At 27.9% G+C, this 16,790-nt stretch overlaps 1 protein-coding gene across 19 annotated transcripts in view; it reads left to right on the forward strand.

The window, feature by feature from the left end:
• Positions 1 to 16,790, forward strand: part of LOC124422936 (kinesin-related protein 4) — a 112,983-nt gene that overhangs the window by 54,233 nt on the left and 41,960 nt on the right. For 8 of the 19 annotated variants that reach the window (XM_046960039.1, XM_046960028.1, XM_046960029.1 and 5 more), the window contains exons 2-5: positions 2,854 to 4,960; positions 12,873 to 13,097; positions 14,957 to 15,067; positions 16,522 to 16,611. In XM_046960039.1, the coding sequence (XP_046815995.1) occupies positions 2,903 to 4,960; positions 12,873 to 13,097; positions 14,957 to 15,067; positions 16,522 to 16,611 (2,484 nt within the window). In that variant the 5' untranslated portion in view covers positions 2,854 to 2,902. The remainder of the gene's footprint in view (positions 1 to 2,853; positions 4,961 to 12,872; positions 13,098 to 14,956; positions 15,068 to 16,521; positions 16,612 to 16,790) is intronic. The other 11 variants (XM_046960032.1, XM_046960040.1, XM_046960034.1 and 8 more) reach the window with 4 other exon arrangements.

The following is a 16,790-nucleotide window of genomic DNA, read 5'->3' on the forward strand; positions in this document are numbered from 1 at the left end:
GATTTGAACGAACACAAGGCTATTTGGGGCCCCACCGGCTGGCCCATTCGACATTAAACGTTTTAACAATGAAGGACGATACGTTGCGAACGTGATAATTGGACAAAGTATATACAGGGTGTCACGTTTTTAAACAGATATAGCCGACGAACATCTTACCGATTTTAATTGTTTCTTTTTTCTTTTTTCTTTTTTTTGTCAAATGAAAATCAATATTTTAAGGGCAAACGAAATTCGTAAAGAATATCAATAGGAATTCAACGAGTATTTACAGTGTACGTAAATTCGTCGACATTTTGTCGAATTATGCTGTCTACAAAGTTCGACGAAGTATACACATAAAGAAAAAAAAAAGAAAGAGGACCATAACCTAACAAGTCTTTTTTATTTGTAAAATTCATTTATAAAATCAATAAGTACGGATATATTTGATCATATATTTATCCGTTTGTAAAATGAGATACTTTGTATATATATATATATATATATATATATATATATATATAACAAAAGTTTTAGAGAATATCAATAGGAATCGAACGAGTATCTACGGTGTATATTTTCATCGATATTTCGTCGAATTATGGCGTCTTGAAAGTTCAACAAAATGTACACAAAAAAAAAAAAAAGAAAAAACGAAGCATAACCTAACAATTTTTGTTTTTAAAATTCTTTTATAAAATCAATAGATACGAGCAGAATAATATATTTGGACATTATATTTATTTGTAAAATGAAATATTCTTTATTTATATGTACTCACACACACACACACACATACATATACACATTGTAGGAAAATGAAAACTAGAAGAGGGTATCACCTATTCTAGAGTTTCAGATTTCAATTTGAAAATATACGTACTTGTGATGGTGATAGTGATGGTGATGGTAATGGTAGTGATGGTGATAGTGATGGTGATAGTAGTGGTGGTGTCGTCGTTAAAGCATAACGACGCGGACGTAGGGAATATCTAATAATAGGATATTTGGCTTGCCGGCCAACAACGCTGACTGGCCTCAGGTTCTCTTAGATCGTTCGTTCGTCCATTCGTCCGCTCTTCTCGAGTTCTAGAAAAGTTGTCTATATTTCCGTTTATCTCCTTTGAATATTACGAGAAAGTTATTTCGTGGTCTTTCTAGAAGAAAGAGAGAGAGAGAGAGAGAGAGCGCTCACCTCGATAAATTTGAATGAATGTAAAGGCATTAAAAAGATCTATTATTGATTGCATGACATCTTTTTTCTTTTTTTTTCTCCTTCTTTCAAAATTACTTAATGATTATATGTCTTTTTTTTTGTATGTATATTATATTTTAATTTAATTTATATATATGTATATATATAATAAACATTATATATATATTTTTTTTATATTAATTAATTTTTATATATATATATATATATATATATATATATATGTTTTTTCTTTTTATTGCATATTTTATTTTGTAAGGATATTATTAGGTTAATGCGATCTTCAAATTACTATTATTATTATTATTATTATTATTATTATTATTATTTTATTTCGAAAATAAATTTTACAAAAATATCATACTGTTAGAATTATCTATAAATAATAATAATATAATAATAATAATCATAATCGTCATCTTTCTAATTTTATTTTTTTCTTTCTATTTATTAATATTTGAAATTAATTATACCGGTTTAGTTGTATATATAAAAACTGAATAATCAGAAACCAATTTGTTATATTTTAATTAATTGGAATTTCTTGTACATGATTAATGGATTTTGATTGTGATAGATAAACCGATCTAGGAAACTTTACGTAGTATCAACATAAAATACAGAATATTTCATTTCAAATACGATACGATCAAATATACTCCGTTTTTATACTTCCGCTTTGTGAACGAATGTTTCAAAAAAAAAAAAAAAAAAAAAAAAAAAGAAAAAAAAAGGAGAAATAAAGAAAAAACGTTACCAGATTTTGATGTGATGGAAAATGTGATATGCATCTCGCAGTTATTTCGCAGTGGGACGCTGTTGTCGGAATATAGAAGTTGGAATGTAAAATATTTTTTTTTATCTTTTTTTTTTTTTTTTTTTTTTTTTTTTTTTTTTTTTTTTTTTTTTTTTTTTTTTTTTTTTTTTTTTTTTTTTTTTTTAAATTGGAAATCGATATTTCGAGCCTGACAAAGTATCAATGCGAATGCAACGAGTACATAGACGAGTACAATGAGTTATAGAAATTCAACAAATTGTGTCACTTTGTAAGAGATTATTGCGTATATTAAAAAAATAAATTTCGAAGAGGGTTTTGAAAAAAATATTGTGACAATAGTCGTACAATATCTAATGGCATTTATTCTAATAAAATGATGACGTACGTGATAAATTTTTGGCACGGTTTTGAACATGAACATGAACATAACGTAACGTAACGTGAAATTTTGCAACAAGTTATTGAACTACGCGTTTCAAATATTTTTTTTTTTTTATGTTCCATAAAAATATCTAATTACAGTACTCATCTGCAAAAGATGCCGCTAAAAAAATCTCTATTTTTCTTTTTGCAAATATATATATTTGTTTAATTATTTTTGGTGAATATTTTGTGGTTGAACTGTCAAAGGACAGTACCATTCTGTATGAAACCAAGTAAATATATCCCATAGCATATTTACTTTTTACTTTTTATTCTTTGTTCTTTCTTTTTTTCTTTTTTTTTTTTTTTTTAACTATAAAGCATCGTAAATCGAAAACGGTGCGATTAATTAATTTATATATATTTTTTATATAATTTATATATATAAATAAAAGAAGTCAAACAAAAGATAAATTTGACGAACCTAATGATTTTTTTTCTTTTAATTTGATCGCAGGTGTCCTGGGGGTGAATTAGCGCGAGGGTGGAGTACAACTTGCGCAATAATGGCGGAGGTTGCAACGAAGAAGTCAATAAGCGTAGTAAGTAACAAGAAGAACGAGGTTTGCGGTGTTCAATCTAACAACGGTTTGATCGATTTGGATAACATTACCGCGACACATAACAAGCAACTAATATCTCTTTGTGACAACAACGACGACGAGGACGATCTCGTTTTAACTAACAACACGCGCAACGAATTGGCTACGGAAGACAAGAGCCTTCAGGAATTGATAGAAAATGAATTGGCCTTGAGAATATGTTCAAACAACGGTGATAAAAAGATGGATAAGAAGAACGATGATGATGACGAGAATGACGTTGTAGATGATGATAATAACGATGATAATATCGATAATATCGAGGATGAAAAGAATCGATTGGTAAAAATGAATGAAATCGAAGAAGATGAAGAACAACAACAACAACAACAACAACAACAGCAACAATCCGGTCAATCGGATACGGTAAAAAGGATTCTATTTGACCGACAGGACGATCAGTTTAGGGTTAATACAGATTTCATTGTTGCCGAATTAGAACATTGTGCATTGATCGAGGAACCATACGGTTATCAAAATGGCCACGTATCGCCTATAATAACCAACAATGTAAAATCCGAAGAACATAATAATGAGATTAAAAAGGAACTCGTAGATTTTGATAAGGATAAGATCGATGATGTAAAGGAAACATTTATGATCGATCAGATCGATCGTGAAAGAAACAAGAAGGAAGAGGATGATAAAGATAAAGAGGAAGAGATGAATGTCGAAAAAGTTGAGAAGGATTTATTCCTAAGATCTAATAAAATACACGACGAAAATGTAATACCTAATCTCGATGACGTTAAATTTGAAATTGACGATAACAGCGTTGATATTGAATCTAATCGTTCAACAGAGATTAATATTTCTAACTTTATGGATAATCCTTCTCCTTTATCTTGTCGCAACAAGTATCAACAGGAGGAGGAGAAGGAGGAGGAAGAGGAGGAGGGATTGATCGATAATAAATCATTCTCAAACAATACATTTGATCGCATTGAAACTGAGATCATTGATGATGAATTATCTGAAAAGAAAATTATCGATCGTACGGATGATACGTGGATGAACAAACGAGATGAGGGTGAACAATCGGAAGGACAATTTTCCGATAATTTTGAGGATCCTGATAAATTTTCTATGACGTCGATTAACAATGATAAATTAAATACTATCGATACGAATGAATCTCTAATAGATAATAATAAGATGGAATATTTTCGTAACGACGATAATATCGTCGTTGGAAATCAATCGATTAACGAATCTACAACTATGATCGCAGAGATTACGAACAACAATAGCAAGGTCATCGAAAGTCCACAGGATGTTTCGTCGAATAAATCGAGAAGTTTCGACGACGTTACTTTGAGCCAATCGGAAACGTCGACCGACGCAGCTAGTACCCAAGAATTCATAGACATGGAACGTCGTGTATTGAGCGAGGAAAACGAATCGATTAATATTGAACGTAATAACGACGATGATAACAAACGTTTTTCGGAGGATGATTTAGATCTTAGGAACGACGTTCAATCGTTAAAAACTTATAACAAAGATACAACCAAGGAATTTGATTTTGAGGAGGCTAATGATATCAGAAACTTCGAAAGATTTGAAATTAATGATACACGTCAACAATTGACGGATTCAACGATTTTGTTAGAAAAAACGGAGATTGTCGTAAGCGCCAAAAATGTAGCTATCCTTTCCGAAACCAACAAACGTGTCGAATCATTTATGATCGATAAAACCGATCGATCTACCACCGATCAAATTAATAAATTCGACTCGTGGATGACCGTTGAGGAAGCAACGAGAATCGAGGAGGATGTTGAAATCGAAAAGGAGAGACACCATGAGGAAATATTGACGATAGAAAGGGAGGACACTAACGAAACGATCATAACTGATAGCGATAGGTCGACTCAAGACGATCACCTTGCTGCTTCCTCTCCCCGTGCACCCTTAGCCACTCCGGATGACGAGACGAGCGATATTATTAACGTGTGCGATGTAAGTGTTTGTTTGTTTGTTTATTTTCTTTTTTTTTTCTTTTTTTTTGCTCGTTTTTTTTTCTTTTTTTTTCTTTTTTACTAATATAACTTATATCAATGGTGAGTAATGATGATGGGTAATTTATACGTATATATTTATTACTTTTTTGGAATACTTTCAAAAAAGATGTAATTCTAACCTTTTTTTTTTTTTTTTTAGTAAGATAATTATATATATATATATATATATTCATATACTATTTTCTCTATTTTTTCGCGATCTTTTCAAAAAAGATCTAACCGAAATTTCTTTTTTTATTCGATTATTATTATTAATAGGATTTTTTTTTCTTTTTTTTTTTTTTTTTCTCAAATTCGTAAATTTTTGTCTTAAATATAATTCCGAAAGTATCGAGAAATTTATGATTTTCGTTGACAATTTTGAAAGTTTTAATCCTTATCAAAATGAATATGATATAAAATTATAATTTTGGAGTATTTTGTTTACAAAAAAAAAAAAAAAAAAAAAAAAGAAAAAAAAATTTCAATAATACTTTACTTTTCTATAATAATTATTATAACATTTTTTTGCATTTACTTTATCATTATATTATGTCATTTGATTAAAATCTTTTAGAAAATTTTTATCGTTAGAATTAAGAAATCTCTTCGAAATTTGAAAATAATTAAATTTACGATTATTCTAACATAAATTTAATATTAAATTTAATGAAACTGTTGACATTAGATCGTATCGTTACATCAATCGAAGTCAACGAAATGTTGCATTAAAATTCTGATATATATATATATATTTCTATCGTTAAAAATATTTTCGAAAGTTTCGAAAATCATTCCGTTCACATGAAAAACATTCAAATTATAAAAATAATATCATTGGGTCATTCACTATTGATCTCATTATACAAATTAATATTAACAAATCATTTTTCATAACTAACGTGCTTTCACATTTAAAACAAACAATTTAAACGAAATCTCCTTCATCGTTATAACTAATTTCACAACAAACAATGATAAAAAGCTTGCGTATGTATTTATAATAAGCCAGCTTGTAAAGCCTGTTTATTTATTTATTTATTTTTTTTTTTATAGATGCTTATATATATATATATATATATATTTTTTTTTTATTTATTCAATTATACGTCAATGTGTAGTCGTATTAACGTGAATGATGCCTGGACTAATTCGCCTAATTTCAGAAAGATCAGAGAATTTCTCGATATAACCTCGAAAAAACGCATGATCTTTAAGCCTGTTTATTTAAGTAAATAATATATTATTGTATGATATAATAGTATTTGGCTATTAGAATACTCTTGTTATTAGAATAGAAGTTTGTTGTAATGCACGTCTTAGTTAAGTGGCTCTATCACCGTGTATTTTCATTCGACAACGTATCCAGGTAAGATGATCATATTTATTATCACGTTTATTCGCATAAAAAAATTATTTAGAAAATTATTAGGTGGCAGTAAAATATTGGATATACTTGCGATATAAAAAAAAAAAAAAAAAAAAGAAAAAAAACCAATGTATGTACATTCTTTCGTATAAATGTTTACATGTACATTCACGTAACACACACACACACACGCGCGCGCGCGCGTATATATATACATACACATATTCAGTATACACATACATATATATATATATATATATGTATACAGTTAGATAGAGACTAGTATACATTTACTATAAAAGAGTCGTCGCGTAGGATGTGTAGCGTAACACGACGATCAACGCGTGTCACCACGACCGGTAGTAGTAGCCGAGTCATCGGAAGAAGGTATTTTTCAAGGTGGTTCAACGGCACGAGGCATAACTCCAAGAACGACTATAGTATATCTCGAGCAAGAGTTGACCTCGACAACTTTAGATCATTTCTACGCTTATTATATCGACGATAGTATATCGATAGTAAATTCAAATCTTTTTCTCTTTTATTATTATTATTATTATTATTATTATTATTATTATTATTATTATTATTATTTTTTTTTTTTTTTTTTTTTTTTTATTGATGACGTCTCTTTTATCTTTTTATTTATTTATTTATTTTTTCTTTTTTTTTTTACTTTTTATTTTTTATTTATTTTTTTGTTTTTTCCTCTTAATATTTTTATCGCTCACGAGCTGATACATAATGTCGACATTTTTAATGGTTTACATTTAAATAAGTGATAGTGATTTTTTTATTTTTTTTATTTTATTTGACAAAAAAATATTCGATGTTGTAAGTCTTAAGTAATTGACTCTTGTGTATATATATATATTTTTTTGTTTGTTTGTTTGTTTGTATTTTATGTCTAAACAAATGACATTAATATAGTATTTTTACATGTATATGTATGTGCAAAATGTTTGGTATTTTATTATCTAAATGAATAACGCTATATATATATATATATATATATATAATAATAATAATAACGTTACAATACATTCTGGTATTGTCATATTTTATGCGATTGAAAAATCCATTAAACTTAATCGATCAAATCGATGATCCAATTAACCTGGTTACATGATAATCAATCGATAAGATGCGAATAATCCAAAAAAAAAAAAAAAAAAAAAAAAAAAAAAGAAAAAAGACAAGAAAAAATCTCTCAAAATTAAAACTACTTTATCACAATTTTTACATTGGCAAAATTATGCGAATGAAAAATCTATTCGATTTTAACCAATCGAATTAATAATCACGTTAACCTTGATACATAAGTAAATCATCAATCAGTCGCGATTCGATAAGATGAAAATAATTAGCATAAGAAATCCTCAAAATTAAAAAATCTTTTTTTTTTTTTTTTCTCTCGATAACTTTGTCACATTTATTGTCAAAGTTATGCAAAATAAAATCAGTTCTCGACTTAACCGATCGAATTAATAATCACGTTAACCCGATTACATGAAAACAAACCAACCAACCAACTAAACAAACAATCGTGTAATCTAATATGACGGAAATAATTCTTTACGTTTGGCTCTCATTCGTATCTTCAAAGTCGTTTTGGCACTTCCTCTTTCGAGGACGATCGCTAATGTAAGTCGGAACGTTCCGTCTCGGTGAATCCACTCGAGTCTAGTGTTCTGCTAGAAGTGTTGCCGAAGAGAAGGAACTCGAAGGGTTCCCCCCTTTCGTGGATACATATACACAACACACATACACACAAGACACACAAGCATACGAACCATTCCTCGTTCGAAAGAACAGACGAGAGAGAGACTTGTATTCTTCGTCGTCAATCCCCCTCCCTCCCCAACTCCCTCTTCTTTTCCCTACCTTACCGATCCCACTTCTTCTTCTTCTTCTTTCACTATCTCTCTCTCTCTCTCTCTCCTCTTTCTCTCTTTCTTTCTTTCTCTAGCTTTCCTTTCGTCTACAGTCATGGTAGAAACGTCTTCGTCCTTTCGCATACTCGCTGTCGACGGTGATGGTGGTGCTTCGAAACTCGACGATCGTCAGTAACTTCCCGACGTCCTTTCGTTTTAAGGTTGGCTCTTCTTCTTCTTCTTCTTCTTCTTCTTCTTCTTCTTCTTCTTCTTCTTCTTCTTGGTCGCCCGTTCTCGCCATTTTTTTTTTTTTTTTTTTTATATATATTTTTCTTCTCTATTTCTTTCTGTGCGTGTGTGTGTGTATCGTGGCCCTTTTTAATTCGAACGCGAACGAAGTGGATCTAAATGAAATCTGGTCCCCCTTCTCCCCCTCCTCGCCCATCTCTCCTCAGCCCCATTTTAATCGTATTACCCATAATTACTTTCAATAATGTGTTAATAATCGTATTATTCGTATTACTTTTGATCGAAGCTTATTTTTGTTATTATTTCTACGCGTACAATGTGCAACTTTTAAAGGATTCGTGTTCGTGCGTGTTATTTATTTATTTATTTATTTATTTATTTATTTATTTTTTTTTTTTGTTTTGTTTTTTTCTTACAACATTTTTGTGTCTTTCAATGGCGTCGAGATTTATTATATGATCCCAAGGTAATGTACTTGTAATTTATTTATTGCGAGTAGACGGTATATAGAGAATTCTAAGGGGGTTACAGAGAGAGAGAGAGAGAGAGAGAGAGAGAGAGAGAGAGAGAGAGAAAGGGTGAATATGTAACCAAGGGTACGTAAGTACGTGTCGTCGCTATTTATCGTTGGAATTTATAAACGACATGCGGCTGCTTTAACACGTCGTCTCTTTATAAATTTTCATTAAGCGAAGTAGGAAGTACGTTCCGTTGGGTTTTGCCAACGCGATATACCGTGCCGTTGAACTCGCGATAATACTTTTTGTCCACGTAACGTCGTAATCCTTAAAACGTGAAGAACGGCGGAAGATGGGAGTGGAGAGGATCTCGTTTCGTACGATACGAAAATTTGATTATAGCAATTTTACGATTGACATGTGTGTTAATTGGTTGATGATATTTGTTCTCTCACTTTCTTTTTTTTTTTTAAGCTTTTTTTTGTTTTTCTTTTTTTGATTGGTCGATCGATCGATTGATTGATTGATTTATTTATTTTCTTTTTTCTTTTTTGATTTCCCGAAAATACAAATTTTTTTTTTAATAGATTTTTTTTTTTTTTTTTAGTTGTAATCATCATTTAGGAAGTGTTGTTCTTTTATATTTCAAGTATATAAATATTTACGTAGAGAGAGAGAGAGAGAGAGAGAGAGAGAGAGAGAGAGAGAGAGAGAGAGAAAATGTATAAGATCGATTATATCAATCTGAACATTTAGGTATAGTAATTTTATAATTGAAATTTGTACTCGTTGAGTAAATACTTCTTCTTTTTTATGATTTTCCGAAAAATATGAATTTTCTAACGAATATATTTTTGTTTTATCTTATAATCATTCGTTAAAATATTTCTCATTCATTATTAAAATGTATTTCTATTTACTGTTAGTATAACGTGTCAACAAGAATGACATATGTATTAGCTTTACCAAAATTCGTAAGAAAAAAAAAAAAGAAAAAAAAAATGAAAGAAAATAATATTTATTCCTTTTTTTATACGTCTCATCAATATTAATTATTTTTATGATTTTTGGCAGACATTATTTCTCTTAAAAAAATATATGTATATATATATATATATATATATATATATATATATATATATATATATCTTATTTAACCATAATTCAAATATTCATATTTCATAAAAATTATTTCTATATGAAATATTTCGATATAAAATCTGTATCCTATTTTTATTTTTTTTTTCTTTTTTTTATTTTTTTATTTTTATTGGCTATTACATATCAACGTTTATATGTCGATGCGAAAAAAAATTCTTAAAAAAAAAAAGAAAAAAAAAAGAGAGAAACGTACGTCTATAACATATTCAAAATATACATATTTTTCCTATAGAATAAATGTATATTATGTACATATATACATAACATTATATATACTATATAACATCTACATATATATATACTATATAATATATGTATACTATTCATATATTCTACAAATATAATCACATATGAACTAGAAACCACATAGATAAAAATTGGTATTGTATCGAAGAAAAATACAGAATCAAAACAAAACAAACGAAAAAAAAAATAAATAAATAAATAAATAAATAAATAGAAAAATAAAAATAGGAAATCGTAGTTAAAACTTTCTCGCCATGTGAGATCAATATTATCGAAATTTTATATCGGGAAAGTAAGTCAGGAGGACGAGAGACGAGCTAGAATGATCATTCGACCTCTCTCATCCTTCTCTCTCTCTCTCTCTCTCTCTCTCTTTCTCTCTCTCTCTCTCTTTCTATTTCTATCTCTTTCGATCTCTCTCCGTCATACAATTTTTTATTTTGTGTTTCGTAGAAACATGTTGGTTTGGGATCGTACGGTACCGAATTATCTTTATCGCCGTTTTAGATCGGTCTCTTCTAGTCTCTTCGTATGGTTAAGAATACACACGGTGAATGGTCGGATAAAGGAGAACTATATTAATTACGACACCACCATCGTCGTGCGGTCAGGAAACATCGGCCGTCGTAAGTTTCGAAAGGTTCTCCGTTGCCAGGGAAGAATATTGTAGTAGTGTAATTGTAGAATCGAGTTCCTGAAGTTACGTACCGGCTCCGCTCATTATGTCTTTCATCGCGTGGTTCGCGAACATGGGTACATACACACATACATACATACACACACACATATATATATAAATTCTCATACACATACATAGATTCACGCATGTATACGTACGCACACAGAAGAGGGAGAGAGAGAGAGAGAGAGAGAGAGAGAGAGAGAGAGAGAGAGAGAGAGAGAATCTTATACGCGAGTGAGATTTTTCTTTTCTTTTTCTTTTCTTTTTTCTTTTTCTTTTTTTATATTATTATTATTATAATTATTATTAAAATATCGTTGTTGTATAACGAAACGTTCGATGAACTCTCAAGCGTTAGACATACGTTTTAATTTCATAATAGAAAGTCGATCGTGTGTTCTCTTTATCTCTTTCTCTCTCTCTCTCTCTCTCTCTCTCTCTCTCTCTCTCTTTCTCTCGAAACTTGTTTACTTTTATATTTATTCGATATAGGTTATAGAAATTTAAATAATACATTGTGTTATAATAAGCAATTTGAATATTAATTGTGTTATATCGTAATAACGTCGATATTGATATTAATTGCTAAACTTATGTCGTAATAAAGTAGTATAATGGTAATAGTGTTGTATCGTATATAACAGAATATAATAATATAGTAATAACGGGTTGATTAATAAAGTCAATGTATCAGAATGTTTAATATAATACAATTAATTATATTAAAATTAATATTATTTATTTGATTATAATATATAGTGGAAAATATTTAGACAAAAAAAAATACTCTAGAGTGTGTTAGTTATTTAGTTATTAAGTGTTAAATAATTTTTTAAATGAAAAGAATATAAAATATATATATATATAAACAACGTTATTCATTTAGATATGAAATGTTTAAAATTTTCAATTGAAAAAAAGAGAAAAAAAACTAGTGTTATATTTGTTTAGATATAAAATGTAAAATATTTTTTTTTTTCACCGAATGAAACAAAACACTATCAAGATATAAGAAAGTAAAAAATTCATTTTTATATATATTTTTTTCTTTTTTTTTTTTTTTTTTTTTTTTTACTTAGGTATAAAACAATGTACAGTATTATTTTTACTTACATGCATGTAAGTAACGATGCCAAACATTATCAATTGAAAAAACGTCACACAGTATTATTTTTATTCGGATACAAGATATCAAACTTTTTTTTTTTTTATTTCTTTTTTTTTTCCAATACAAAATTCAATATCGCGTGTTATTAAATCAAATCTAAAATATTTATTTATAATAATGATTACTTAATTTCAATATGTATTAATAAAAATGTCAATATAATTTTTATTACAACATTACTTTTATCATGACTCAATAATATTTATTACAGCATTAATATATTTTATCAGATATATGTTTAAAATATTGAACGAATATATATATATATATACATATATATATATATATATATATATATATATTTAACATATATTTACATAAAACTGTATCATACATCATATACTAATTCATACATATTACATAATAAACATTGATTTAAATATTTCATAGAATAATTACACGTAATATATTATTTCAAAAAAAAAAAAAAATAGTAAATAAATCATTTCTCGATGATCTATCTATCGATCTATCTCTTTCTCTCTCTCTCTCTCTCTCTATTTCGATCGATAACAACATTACATAATTTTTTTTTTTACTTCTTTTTATTTTTTTTCTTTTCTATCCTATTCTATTCTGTTTTATTCTATTCTATTCTATTCTATTCTATTTCTTTTCTTTTCTTTTTTTTTTTCGTTTACACATTATCTCTATGATCTGTTAGAGCGAAAGTCGCGAGGAGAAGATAACAACGACGAGCAGTACAACGTCGACAATTACAACGGTGATGAGCAGTTCGTCTAAGGGCGCTGCCGGTGTTACTAATAAAACAAAGAAGAAGAAAATCGAGGGGGTAGCTGGTAACGATGCATCCCCTAATCTCACTCCACGTACTAAGAAAACTAAGAAGAGTAAGAAGAGTGATTTAGAAAAGGAGAACATATCCGTGGTAAGTCTTATATCCTCAATCCTCCTTTCTCTCTCTCTCTCTTTCTCTCATTTCCTTCCCCCTCCTTTCCCCCCCTCTCTTTCTCTCTTTCTCCTTTCTCTTCTTTTTTTTTCATGTCTTCTCTTTTTTTCTCCTTCAAAATTAACAAAAATTATAAGTAAGTACTATTGAAGTATACCGAGAGAAAGAGAAGGACAGAGAGATAGACAGTGCGAAAGAAAGAGAGAGAGAGAGAGAGAGAGAGAGAGAGAAGAGAAGGAAAGGAAGAAAGAAAAAAATGTATATATAAAGGAAAAAAAAGGAAAAAAAAAATTGGAGAAAGAGAAAAAGAAAGGAAGATAACGAAGAAAAGCAACGTGGGGAGCAACTTTCGTGACAGAAATGTATTATAATCATCCAGTGGTACCGTTAGGGAGATAATTAATAGTTTGGAAATATGTCGTCACGAGATCAAAACCGGAAACGTTCGTTTTAATATCCTAGGAATTTTTGTTTTTTATATACGGATATATATATATATATATTTATTTATTTATTTATTTATTTTATTTCATTTACTTATTTATTATTATTATTATTTTTTTTTTATTCTTTAATTCTATCTTTCTCTCTATCTTTCTCTCTTTCTTTCTCTTTCTCTCTCTTTTTCTCTATGTCTCGTATTATCATTTCTTTTCTATGGTGAAATATATGGTATAGAAAATATAAAAATTGTTGGGGTTACGCGTATTTTTATTGCGATATACATGATTGCGTTTCAATTTTGAATTTATTTCGTTTTCTACTTTTTTTTTTTTTTTTTTTTTTTTTTAATAATTTATTTTACCCTTTTCTTATATTTTCAATTTGAAAATTAACAAGATTGAATAGGAAAAGAACAAATAAAATTATCGAAGAAAATCAATAGTTTATTGAACTATACAAGGTTTCGTCTCAGTCTTATATTTTTCTTTGATTAGAATTGCATTCTTTCTTTTTTCCTTTTCTTTTTAATTTTTACAAAATTATCTTCATATTTGTTCATATTTATTGATTTATTAACACATATATTTATATATTTATTTATTCATTTCACATTTTTCTCATATTTTCATTCTCCCCCTTTCAGATTAGAAACAAAATAGAAAATATTATTATTCATTTGCAAATATACAGGGTGTCCTGTTTAACGTAATTAATTTGGGCTTAATCGCTGTTAAATTGTTTTTGTAACCGATACAAAAAAAAATGTATGAAATTGTGTGATACGAAATATGATTCACACGTTTTTTTTTTTTTTTCTTTTTTTCTTTTTACTAAATTTCACACACATTGAAATATTTCGTACGATTTTGAAGACATTAAAAATAAATTATTAAAATATACGTTACATATTATATTCCAAAATGTTCTTTTAGTGTCTATTATTAAAAATAACGAAGGTGATTAGAATAATTAAAATTAAATGGGACACCTTGTACGTGTGTATATAATATAAAATATAACAACTAAAATTTTTATAATTGAAATATTAAAAAAATATTATAATATATCATCCTCTTATGTACTCTATATTCTTACGTACAATGATTTAAAAAAAAAACAAAAAAAAAAACAAAAAACAAAACAAAACAAAACAAAACAAAAACAAAACAAAAAAAAGAAAACAAACAACAATTAACACGGGGTAAAAATTAATGGGTGGCCTGAACTTTGTAATAGATCGAAATTGCATGGTATTAACTTAAAAACTTTTCAAATATTGCATTTGTATGTGTGCCCGTGTATGTGTGTATGCGCATTCGAGCTATCCCCTTTTTTCTTTCTTTCTTTTTTTTTTCTTTCTTTTTTTTTTCTCCTCCTTTTTTTCTGTCTATCAGAACTCTGATTTGCAAGACGCAAGCATGCATACTGGCTCGAGAATGATCAACCAAGAGATGATCGATTTCTCCGACGAGGACGATCTATCGAATGTCAACGTTAAATCATTGGTAAGTTATATCGAGAAGAAACTCTCTTTCTCTCTTTCTCTCTCTCTCTCTCTCTTTTTCTCTCTCTCTATTTCTCTTTCCATCTCTTTATCTATCTATCTATCACTTTCTGTCTATCTTTTTTCTCACTCTCTCTCACTCTATCAATTGGATCGATAAAAATTGACATAGATTTATTGGGAAACGTTTCGATTGGGAACAATAGGTATATATGTATATATGATATAATATATATATATTTTTTTTATTATATATAATTAATGATATATATATATATATATATATATGTATGGTTAATTATATATGATATATTTACGTATGTCTATATATATATTGTGATATTATATATATATTAATTTTTTTTAACTACTTGCTGCCGTCTTTGATAGACATAATGCGCTTCGTATGCAGTTTTTAACATTTTATTTAATTATTTACTAACAAATGAGAATCGAGCTCGTTAACAATATGGTAATGCTTTTTAGAAATAATTTTTGATTATAGAATGCGTTTGTATAAAAATTTTTATATGTACTCATTTTTGACGAATTAATTAATCCTGAATTAATTTTATTACTTTCTTTTTGTTCTTTTTATTTTTTCTTTTTTTTTTTTTAAATCTGGTTTATAAGTTAAATCGTATAACATGAAAATTATATTATTATTGTTCATACTGTTTCGCTATGTATAAACAAAAAACAAAAAGATAATTACAGTATAGTAAATACAATTTGTAATAATTATATGGTATAATTACAGTACAATGAATATTAATTATATAATTTTATTTTATACTAATATAATTATATAAAATATAAGAAAAAAAAAAAAAGAAAAAAAATTGATATATAAAGTAACAATTAAATTTGTTTCGATTAAAAATTCATATATTTAAAAAAATTCAAATATCTAAGATGAGTCTGTAACTTCGAAGTTACATGATATTATAGACGGTTAACGAATTAATTGTGAAATAATAGTAATAAAAAAAAAAAGAAAAAAAAAAAAGAAAAAAAAATCACTACTTTTGTCTCTACGAGCTCGATTATCGAATAGAAAAAAAGAAAAGAGAGAAATAATTTTCAAAACGAAACAAAACGAAATGAAACAAAAAAAGAAAAAAAGAAAAAAAATTTATTGAGTTCTTTTTCTTTTTTTTTTTTTCTTTTTTTTTTTTTTTTTTCCTTTTTCTTTCTGCGTTTGTTCGTTAAGTTCGTTATTGGTTCCTTTCTTTTTTTTTTTTTCTTTTTTATTTTGTTTCAATTCGTTTCGTTTCGTTTCTCTTCGATTCGTTTGTTTCTCCATTTGCATGTGTTTTGAATAAAATTTTCTACAATGTTATGGGTATATTAAAAAGTTTAGACGTAATTAACTTTGAAACGACAGCGTGCCTAACGGTGGATTTATACTATACACACATCTGTTGCGTACATTTTGTGGTTTTGTGCATGTAGACACAGAATTACGTGTCCGAGGCGAAACGTAACGAGCAGGAAAGATCTAACAAGGAACGAATCGCGACCGGTGTCTCTATTAAACAGTTGGTACGTACCGCAAAAAAAAAAAAAGAAAAAAGAAAAGAAAAAAAGAAAAAAGAAAAAAAAAAGAAACTCAACTTTCTGGAACAATTAAAACGATATATTGAATTAATCATAAATTATCTCGGGATATCGTAACAAATTCGTTTCTTACGAACGCAATAAAATGAATAAAATTTTATTTC

Source organism: Vespa crabro, chromosome 3 (assembly GCF_910589235.1).
Source record: "Vespa crabro chromosome 3, iyVesCrab1.2, whole genome shotgun sequence".
In the NCBI taxonomy this organism is placed as follows: domain Eukaryota; kingdom Metazoa; phylum Arthropoda; class Insecta; order Hymenoptera; family Vespidae; genus Vespa; species Vespa crabro.